Here is an 11,086-nt window from a genome sequence, read left to right on the forward strand (position 1 = left end):
CATTTTGAAGCTTTTGGTTTAGTAATTATTCTCAGTGATACTTTGCAGCAAAATAAATTTAGTATATTATACCTCCGTAACAGTGGTGTCTTCCGTTGACCTTTATGCTGCTACCTATCCAGTTTGTATCACCGCCATTTTGAAAATTGCGCGAAACACGTTTTGAGCACAATTTGAATGAATTCCCAGTGAAAACGGAAATTGGGCCGGCATTCAAACATTTCGCGAACTTACCGCATCAGGTACATGTGTGGGTTGTATTTTCCAAAAAGCTGCCGTAATATTTGTCCAGTCGAAATGCACAGAAATGATCAATTTTACCACGATGTACAAACGCAAGCCATGTGAAGAAAATTATACTTGACTTCGCGTCAAACCATGGATTTTCTAACAAGGATAAAACATTCTGGTTTTCTTTATTATGATCCTATCCAGTTGAGTCAACATAAATTTGATAACTGCGTGAAAAAATGAAGATTTTGAACCCGGCGTGCGGTGGCGATGCGGCTTCTACTGGCGCGCCGTGACCGTTATCGGCAGTGTTACTGTACTCGCGGGACCGAAAATCGTCTGGCCGCGACCGCGTTGGACAGGTGGCCGCTATAGCCTAATTCTTAATGCTTATGTCAATGGGAAAAATCCAAGGGACCGACAAAAAGTGACCACTATGGGCAGGTGGCCGCTATGCAAAGGTGACCGCTAATACAGGTTTGACTGTACTTTTATTTTGTACTATGTTAAATCGTTGTTGCCATACACTTTACCGTGTACAATTTTCATGCAATACAGTATTCTGTTCTTCTATTACATGAAGGTAACTAACCCTCCTTTGTCCCCACCCCAGAAAATACCCCAGCCACTGGTGGAGGAACGTGGGGTCGTTCCGTACGTGGATCTTCCAGCACCTGCCCAGTAAAACCCCCGAGCTGAGCCATGCTGAGTTCCAGAAGAGAGTGCTGCAGGGGCAGGACGCCTGGGTCATAGACTTCTTCACACCCTGGTGTAGTCACTGTCAGGTCTTTGCCCCGGAGTTCGAAAGAGCTGCCAGGGTCAGTCTTGTTTAGTGTTCAGAAAAGGGTTTAACTTTCATATCAAGAAGACGCTTTCCTTTTTCTCTGTACTGTTTTGGCTCAAACCTCTCAGGCGTAGGGAAAAACGTTTTTTTTTCCTGTTATATAACTTACCGTCCCTAACACAAAAAACCTGCTTCACCTAGCCTTTTGAGGTGACATTTTTCAACATTGAAAAGAGATGTTTTTAACTTATGTGAGATAATTTGACTTCACGTCACAGCTATGTAATGGGGTTGCCCATTTTGGGAAGGTGAACTGTGACATGTACTCTGACCTTTGACTTTTCCCCTACAGCTAGGAGACGAGGTTGCCCATTTCGGCAAAGTGGACTGTGACATGTACTCTGACCTTTGACTTTTCCCCTACAGCTAGGAGACGAGGTTGCCCATTTCGGCAAGGTGAACTGTGACATGTACTCTGACCTTTGACTTTTCCCCTACAGCTAGGAGACGAGGTTGCCCATTTCGGCAAGGTGAACTGTGACATGTACTCTGACCTTTGACTTTTCCCCTACAGCTAGGAGACGAGGTTGCCCATTTCGGCAAGGTGAACTGCGACATGTACTCTGACCTGTGTCAGCAGGCCTGGGTCAGGGCCTACCCTACATTACGTTTCTACAAACCCAACATCGAAGGAAAACAAAAAGTAAGTTAACAGCAAGTTTGGAGTTACTGTACCTTTTGTTTGTAATGGAATGAAAACAAATAGTATTTCTAATCTTCAACCTGCTACGGTAGCCATTTAGCACCAAATTTCTACTGGTTATGGGATTAGGCAGCAGGGAGAACGTTAAGAATTGATAATATGATTGTATTTCTTACAATATCAGTCTTATCCTTAAGCTTCCAAAATACAAAATTGTACATTGTTGGTGCTGTGATTCCTTTTCAGTACTTTACATCATGAGTCATAACATTGTCATATTTTTCTAAAACATGATAATAATCATTATGTATCGTTTCATCTCTTCCAGAATATTTTTGGAGAATCTATAAATAGCCAGAGTGCAGAGTATATTGTGAACTATATAAAACAGAAAGTTGGAAACCGCAGGTTACGGGTAAGAAACTGTCTTTATTTTTCGCTTTGATTTGATGAACAAAAATATTGGATGCATTGTAATAAATTGTACAGTTACATGTACTGTGTACAGTAGTTTCATTGATAGTACAGTCTGTTGGTAACATATAATAAGTAAGCGGCCCTTTGACTCCCTATGTTTTCTTCTGTGACCACTCAAACCAGTTGGAGCAGTAATAACTGTTCCATGATACATGCTTGTTTTTGTCTGCATGCTCACCTTTGGGACTTGGCACTAAATAGAATACAATCATGTGACTCTGTTCTCAACAAAATTACCAGTGAGCATGGTGTTGTGTGCTGTATTTACAGGTTTGCGATAGCAAAACCTGTTCTGTTTTTGCTTGCAAGGATGGGGGCCGCCATGTTGGATGTGACCATTTTATAGGAAGGGGTGTTTTAGGGGCAGCCATGTTGGATGTGACCATTTTTTGGAGGGGTGTTTTAGGGGTACCTTATGTTGGGTTTGACCATTTGGACGGGAGCGGTATTTTTCTTGCTAATTTATACTCAACTCACTGTCTTATATTTGTGTATTAATTTTTGTACAAATATGCAATGTTGAATTGAAGATTTTAAGTCAAGTCAACGTATCCTTTGTCTTCTCTTTCTAGGATGAACTATAATCCAGGGTCCAAGCCATTTAGAAGATTATCTTGCCTGCAGACTCTATGATGTCATCACAGAAACTTATGATGTCACCACTGAAGCTATGATGTCACCAAAGAATCCATGATGTCACCACAGACATCATGATGTCACCACAGACATCATGATGTCACCACAGACATCATGATATCATCACAGAATTCATGATGTCACCACAGAATCCATGATGTCACCACAATTTCCATGATGTCACCAGTACAGAATCTAAAATATCACCATTATCTATGATGTCATCACAGAATCCTAGATTTTTTTCTTCATAGCAATGATGTCATTTTGCCGTAATTATGATGCAATAGCAATTATATAGATTTTTATTTCATCATTGTGTCAAGTGCCTTTTAGTAGGTTTTTCCTTTACATAAGCTTTTAAGCAATAAAATGTATACAAGCTGAATATGAATTCTTCCCAAACTGTTTTAAGGTAGCTATCAGATGGCCATGGGAACCAATAGAAATGTGCAGTGGTTGGCCCAAGAATTCTTAAGTGCAAACAGACAAGTATTAGACAATTGATATGACATTTAAGCTTGCAGTACTTGTCAATTTTTCTTGTGAAACTTGTGCAGTTTTACATTTTCGGGTCCAAGCAGTATGTTGTAATATCTATTTATTCAATGTTTTGAGAGCAATGGTGTAAGACTGGTTCAGGGTACATGGGTGTATTCTATGCTTATGTACATGTGTTTTATGCACTGTTATAGTTTCATTTTTATTCTTATTGAACGAAAATAGAGGAATTACGTATACTGCAATGAGGCTCGTAAGAATATGTTGAGTACTGGAGTTGGGAAATACGTTAAAAAAAGTAGACAGTGATTCACTGCTTATTTTAGTAATGATTAGGCCATGTTGATCTGATTTTGTGGATTACATCAATTTTCATCCATTTCCACAAAAAAGGTTTTCGGCCGTACTGTAAATTGTAAAAAGCAGCTGCAATAGGAAGACGGATACTAATGTCGTAGATTGCCAAAGTCAATTCCAAAGTCAAAGAAGAATCTTTGAAAGGACAAAAAAGAAAATCAATATTTTGCTATTATCTTTTTTAGTTTTGTTTTGAAGATTTCATAATGAAGGCATTTTTTTTGGCCAAACATTTTTTTTTTCATTCACACGCTCGCATCAGTTTGAGGTGCCCAGAGGATGTCATCCATATGATAGAATTAACATGGCCTTACTAGAAAAGAAATTTATTATGCAAATTATAGTTAAGTTATGTTGCCATGTACATTTAATAAGGACATGCAATACATTTTGGCCTCTATGACCTACCATTCTTAAATTTACATGATATTTTGGTCAGTTTGGTGGAAAATGACTGAGTTTAAGCTAAAAATCATAATTTAAATAAGACACAGTCATATGGATGTTTGTTGCAAAAATTTCCATCCGAGTTTGACCAACTTTAATAGTGTTTGAAAGTGTCTTTGAATTCTTGTGCCATCTTAGAAGTTGTAGTAGTTAAGCATGACCAATGATTTTAGTTAGTTTCATTATTTTCAGATCAGTCGTGATATTTAAATTAAAGTAAAGTTAGCTGGTTGAAAAAGTATACAAACTTGACAGTATATTAATCAGAGATAGCAGACTTCACCCCCTTACCCATGCAGCTTAATTTGCAACACTTCCAGTCCCACAGACAAAACTAGGAGCCATGAGGATGTATGGCAATGCTGCAGTGTTTGCAGACAAACAAAATTTATGGATAATTTTCAAGACCACTGCTTTACGCGAAATACAAGGGAGGTCTTTTTCGATTGTGGGTTTATGTTGTTAAGTCAGCTGGGAAGTCTGTTTTTAGACAGTTGTCTTCCTACACCTGTACTGGTATGATTTTGTGGGGTTCACAGTGATGTTTTAGACGGTTGTTGTTTTAGCATGTTTATCTGCTGCAGGTGTATCATTCATTGATTTGACATCACACAATAAACAGGAGGTTGAAAATGAATAAAATACTTTATCATTTGCATTGTCAAACAAAATACAAAAGTAACTCTAGCAACTGCATAGATTTTGAAAACGGTCTAATGTTTCATGTAGCATTCACTATCTTTCTTCAGTGACTGGCAAAAGGTAGCTGATGCTACCTCAAACGTCTGTTTACAAAATCTATGCAGTTGCTTGTTCATAATTAAAAGTATGTATTGACTGTATGTGTAACCTTCGTCAACGCGTTTGTGTCATTGTTTCAATGATTCCTTTCTATCAACGTATACCTGTGCACATTGTACAAAGGTAAGTGTGTGACTGTGGCAGTGGGGATCTCTGGCGATCAATATGGTTTCTGCAGCATTCCAATCAATTATGTTTACTTAATCTTCATTTCGCTTTTTCTGTGCATGTCAAACCTTTCCGGAAATTACGTGTGGCCCGTTATAAATCTTTAAACCAGAACAATGCGGTAAATCAGCTATTCAAATCACACACACCCTCATGATTATTATATAAGCCATTTCCATAGCCAAAGTGCATAGAAATATTGGAATCAAAGGGCTTTCAAAGATATTGAGATAGCCTTGTATAGTCATGTTTTGTTCTGTACGAGTTTTTGCCGACTGTACTATTGCTGCGGAGGATTTTTGGGAAGTATGAAAACAGTGTGGTGGAAATACCCGGAAGTCATTGACCCTAGCCACGCCCCCTTGTCCGATCTACAAATCCTTATTCAAAACATAATGGTAGCGTTAAGTTTCCTCATAAGAATCGAGTTTATGATTGATTTACACAGTAGACGTCTATGTCTAACCTCACGTTATAAAGATGACATTAAATGCGAAACTATTGTACCGGAACTATTTGCGGGTTCGCGGACGAATACTGAGTTAATAAGCCCCAGAATGCCAACGTTAAGAGCGATCACAGCGTAGTATAATCAAAACTCAACAGGTGACCAAACTTCTCTTGATATTCACCGATCGTCATTGGTATCTTAAATTTGTAACTACTTGCGAAGTCCTTCTTGGATTAACACACTGCAATTATATCTTCAAGTGTGAGTCTTCTGGGCAAGTTACACGGGTACAGGTGAGTTCTGGAAAAGATTAACGCCTCACTTCACCGGGCAGGGCAGGTGTAAACATGGTGCCACAGTCGGCCATTATGGGTACTTACCTCTTAACCATGGGACGTTTGTCGTACTTATAATTCACAAAGTGTCAAATACGTGTCATGGCGAATGAAATTTAGAAAATCACAACATTGTAGCCGTTAAAGTTTAACTGAAGTTGTTAGGGGCTGCAAAAATGCATTTAACTTTACTGTTGGCATATTTACATAGCCAAGGTAACGCAAATGGTATGTGACTGCAAGTTGACCTGCTTTGCATCGTTCATGGAAAACATCGGTCGATTCAGTTACGTAAGGACGGGCAATTTTGGTGCAAGTTGCCAAAACAATAGTATTGCCTGAACTCAATAGTACTCAAAGTGGTATGTAGAATAAAATTTAACGACGGAGTGATTGAATTATTAGCAAAGGTCGCCCTGAAAGTGATGGAAATTATACATGAATGAGCAAATAAAGAAGGTAAACATGGCCTAATCAAAGTCGTGGTCACGCCCACAGGGCACTTTGTGGTGTAGTCGGTGAGACGGTGATATACGATTTCTGTGGTCTTAACTAGTACGCGGATCAATTAGTAGAGACCGGGTGGGCCATATGTTGTGTTAAAGGTCAAAGTGTGCAGCTGAGGTATACCGTGACGGTTCTGAGTGTAAAATGTACACAAGTCCACAAATCATGTTGAAGAATGTCCTGGTCATTGCAGCTTATTATTGTGAAGGTGCAATGTTATTGAATTAATGTTGCGATGTTTCATTTCAGGATGGCAGGTCCAGTTCGGGAATTCGAAGGAATAAACGATGCCGATAGGCGACATTTTGATTTCGTGCAAACTTTACTCCGTGTATCTGAGGAACTCACTGATGATGAAACAGCAAACGTTAAGTTGTTTTGCATGCACCTGATTCCGAAAAGTAAGTCAGAAAAACTCAGGCGGGCAGTTGATGTTTTCGTCGCTCTGATGGAATTGTGCAAAATAGACCAGGAGAACCTGGACTTTGTTGAAGAAATCTTGGAAAGAATAGGACGACAGGACCTTGTGAGGGACATTTTGCGACCGTTTCAACCGCCTGACCGAGAGATTCCGGAGAACCCCGAACTTCAGCCGGGAACCAGCGCTGAGGGTGCAAACGCAGACGGTTAGTGAAAATAGCATTTTTGATGGCACCTTGTACATGGTATCTGGTATTATGATGTTGAGTGTGGTTCCCAGTTAGAATTATGATAATTGTTTAATTATAATAGTATCACTATATTTCAAGCCCCTAGCCTCTGTCATGTTAAAGGTAGATGCCCTGAAAGTTGGTTTAAAATTCTTACGAATTCATGCTTACACAAGTTTTGTTATATTTTGTATTTAGGCCTTTAAAATGATTTCTAACGTTTTTTTTATTTTATTTTATTTCCAACCCAAAACATGTATGTTCCTCTCACTATCAAATCAGTTCAATGACAGGTAATGATTTAGCATGAGGATCTAATGGCTGGTGATTTTGGAATACATGTAGTCTATTTTGCAGCTGCATAACTTCAGAGAATTTGAAGTCTACATTGCTTTAAAAACTAACACCAACCATGCTTGGAATTCTTCCAGGAGCTACGATGTCTGACACCTATTTGGTCATCAATGGTCAAAGGCATATGATCCAGGAAACCATAGATCAACACAGACGTAACATAGCGTCACTGTGCGGTGTCAGAAGGTCACAGGTCAAGTTCAGAGGGTACAAGAAAGGCAAGAGCATCCTGGTGCACTTCTCCATACCGCGGGAGAACACAGCAGTGCTGAGGCTCATGGCTAATCACTCCGACCCAAGACTTGTGTACATGGGCGTCAAGTCACTGCAAATCGACACTGAAGTGCCCATAGAGGTCACAAGGGAAACCCTGTGGAATGGTGCGTTGTTATCTCCATGAAAAATGGAGATATAGTTTTGAGGGTGTTTGTGTGTTTGTGTGTGTGTTTGTGTTTGTGTTTGTGTGTGCGTGTTTCCGGATGTTTGTAGTCAGCATAACTGAAGAACGTCTAAATGGATTGTAATGATATTTGGCATGTGAGTAGGTGTTGGGGAAACAAATGTGAAGGCTGATTTTAAGCCCCCTGGTATGTGACCTTGGTACTGCAACAGGACATCCATTTTTTTTTAAATCTTTTGACCTGGTTGTCTTTATTTTATTTTGCTGGAAGATTGATATGTATAAAAAGATAATAAAAAATTTGCTTGCATTACAGATGTCAAGAGACAACTCCCTGCAGATGACATTGAGGTGGGATGTAAAACCCCGACCAAGCGACAGAGGGCGCCGAAGAACTGGACCCACCTGTCCGCTCTGAACCTGTTCTCCGACACCCTGCCCCTCCATCTGCAGGTAGCCGAGAGTCTCGAATACCAGGGCTTCTCCTATAGCCTGGTCCAGGCTCTGGTTCAGAAGGACCAGCTCAGAGACCAACAGATGAGGCGGACCATCCAAAACCTCAGGAAGGCTGAAGTGGATTCCAACACGTTGATGACCATGCGTTCCAAGCTGACCATCACAGGGAACATGTTAAAGGAGGCCCAGGAGTCCATCACAGTTCTAGAGAAAGAGCTCCAGCAGGCCCGAGAAGACACAGAAAAAGCCAAGCAAGTCATGATCAGATTTCACGGCACAGGGTACACGGGAGAGAAGCCGTTTGGAGGCTGGTCGGCAGACGTCGAGAAGGCAGATGTAGCTACACAGACACATGTAATAGATGGCAAGCACAGTACTCAAATACCAGAGGACAACAGGTTACAAGAGGAATTGGATGATGCAGAAAGTAGCGCTGGAATGCCAGAATTGGATGGTGGCGAATTCAAACAGGAGGAACGTAGTTCGGTCCCGTCAACAATGGAGCAAATCACCCAATCCAAGCCAGCAGCGGCAGAGGGGACAACAGATCAAGACGTCGGCCGCCGTGTTGAGATGTTTACGAGACATTCGTTGGCAAAAAGCAAAATAAATTATGATGGGCGCGCTTCGGAGCACACATTTAAGAACCCGCGCGGTGTTGCAGTGTCAGGTAATGATATATTTGTGGCTGATACAGGCAACAAACAGGTTCAAGTACACAGCATGGATGGTGTTTATCTCCGACACTTCTCAACAATTGTGCCAGGTACTGGGGGCATGTTAATGAAGCCGTTTGATGTGTCCATTCGCTATTCATATGGTGGGAATCTGTGGGTCATTGGGCGAGGTAGATCAGCCGATTATGTTGTACAATACAGCACGGACGGGAAGGCGGTGTCAAAGTTTGGCCTACCAATGTCTGGGGACTACCGTGGGATTGCAGTCGACATGCGCAACAACATCTTGGTAACAGAGGCTAGTCATGTCCAGTGTGAAGTCCATGTGTTCAGGCCGGATGGAAAACGGGTACGGAGATTCCGGCATCAAGATTCTGGGATGCAACAGCCAGAGTACATCACTGTGGACAGGAAGGGAAGCATTCTTCTGACAGACAGTACAACTCATTCTGTCTACGTGTTTGACGAGTTCGGGAAGTTCTTGTTCAAGTTTGGAGGCGAGGGAAGTGGCAAAGGACAACTGCTCTGCCCCAACGGTATCTGTACAGACAGCTCGGGCAACATCATCGTGGCAGACTGTAGGAACAGTCGGGTACAGATATTCACAAGTGACGGCGAGTACGTCCGTCACGTTGATAACGGGTGCTGGACAGAAGGTGTGGCCATTGGACCACATGGACACCTAGTAGTGACCAATTTTTATGACCACACAGTGTCTGTGTACCGATACTTCAGTTATTGAACATGTGATAATTGGGATATGAACAGTTTCTTTCTTTAAAGCTGTAAGATTTTGGAGTCTATTACCGCAATGCTTTGCACCTGATCTGTACAAAACTGATTCAGAAAGAACAATATACAGTCGATTTTCAATAAGATCTGAGACTGGCGTGTCATCACGGGATAAAAACTGTGGTTTGGATCATGCAGTGGGATCATGAATTGCCAAGAGACTCCTCGTTGGTTACAAAATCTATCTGCTCTTTAAGCAGACGGTTTGGCTCCGGCTTGTTTTTGACGCCTTTTATGCGTTTTTGTCGGGTTGCATTTTTTTCCAGTTTGGCTTGGCGACAGAAAGAAAACGGGGCGAAATACTCAAATAGAAATCCCATCAAAACTAGGCCTAAAAGACGTCAAAAGCAAGCCAGATCCAAACCTTTGCTTGTACAGTGTATACTGAAATCTACAAAATATGAATTAGATTTTTGTTTTGTTTCTTCACACAGTTTGATCTCTCTGTTTTTTGTTGGACTGGTTTTATTTGCATTGATTTATTGGTTTGGTTCTAACTTGTAATTTCCATTATCAAGTGGCTAGACATTGTCTTAACAAAAAAATGGATTAAATGTTTTTACAGATGTGGATTGATTTAATCTTAAGACTTTACTAAAATTGGGAATGCTTGTTTCTCATACAAAATAACAATTATATACATTATTAGTTACTGGCAGTCATGATCTGTACATTATGAGATGTCAATAGTTCTTTTTCCATCACAAATGGCAAGACATTGTTCACTTTTGTTGTAATATATCCCTGTTTCAAAGATTTAATTGCAATTGTATGTCACTCTGAATAAAGAACATTGAAATTGACGCAAGGGGTGTTCAAGTGTGTATATTTGTCTAGATCTTCTTTTGCTGCATGAAAGAAAATTGTTTTCACAACTTACTGTTCAACCAAGCATAGTATCCTATGGATAAGAATCTCTTCATAAATGCTGACATAACAAAACAATTTATACTTTTTGCATTACGTCTGTACTATCTTTCACATGGTATATAAAGATGATATCGATAACAATATTAAATGCACTTAATCTCATTGTTCCAGAAAAAAAAATACCATGACACTGGTCCCAAGTTTATGTGATGTTATCATTTGATAAACAGTTAATAATCTCATGGGCTAAATTCATGTGAAACTTTATATTCATGATTAGTTCATATTCAAAAACTGTACCAAAAAATATTATCCCACACAGCATAGCAGTGCTCAAAAGTCAATAAGTATTCATATATTACAAGTGTGACTTTATATAAATTTACACAATATGTATTTATAATCAAGCATTCCTCTATTTCACTGCATTTAGTCCAACACAAAATAAAACAATTTAATGTAACATCTACTAACATTAATTCCACCAGG

General features: G+C 40.1%; 2 protein-coding genes across 3 annotated transcripts in view; both read left to right on the forward strand.

The window, feature by feature from the left end:
- The window catches only part of LOC136449277 (dnaJ homolog subfamily C member 10-like), an 80,031-nt gene extending 75,241 nt beyond the window's left edge, over positions 1-4,790 (forward strand). Inside the window, exons 17-20 of one of the 2 annotated variants that reach the window (XM_066449245.1) lie at positions 845-1,049; positions 1,590-1,718; positions 2,047-2,133; positions 2,768-4,790. In XM_066449245.1, coding sequence (XP_066305342.1) covers positions 845-1,049; positions 1,590-1,718; positions 2,047-2,133; positions 2,768-2,779 — 433 coding nt within the window. In that variant the 3' untranslated portion in view covers positions 2,780-4,790. Of the gene's footprint in view, positions 1-844; positions 1,050-1,441; positions 1,517-1,589; positions 1,719-2,046; positions 2,134-2,767 lie in introns of those variants that run through there. The other variant, XM_066449246.1, reaches the window with a different exon arrangement.
- An 847-nt stretch (positions 4,791-5,637) lies between these two features.
- On the forward strand, positions 5,638-10,459 carry LOC136449279 (uncharacterized). The gene is made up of 4 exons (XM_066449247.1): positions 5,638-5,849; positions 6,648-7,024; positions 7,480-7,782; positions 8,119-10,459. Exons 2-4 carry the CDS (start codon positions 6,649-6,651, stop codon positions 9,675-9,677), a joined length of 2,238 nt encoding a protein of 745 aa, XP_066305344.1. The 5' UTR covers positions 5,638-5,849; position 6,648; the 3' UTR covers positions 9,678-10,459.
- The last annotated feature ends 627 nt before the right edge of the window (positions 10,460-11,086 follow it).

Source organism: Branchiostoma lanceolatum, chromosome 15 (genome assembly GCF_035083965.1).
Source record: "Branchiostoma lanceolatum isolate klBraLanc5 chromosome 15, klBraLanc5.hap2, whole genome shotgun sequence".
NCBI lineage: Eukaryota > Metazoa > Chordata > Leptocardii > Amphioxiformes > Branchiostomatidae > Branchiostoma > Branchiostoma lanceolatum.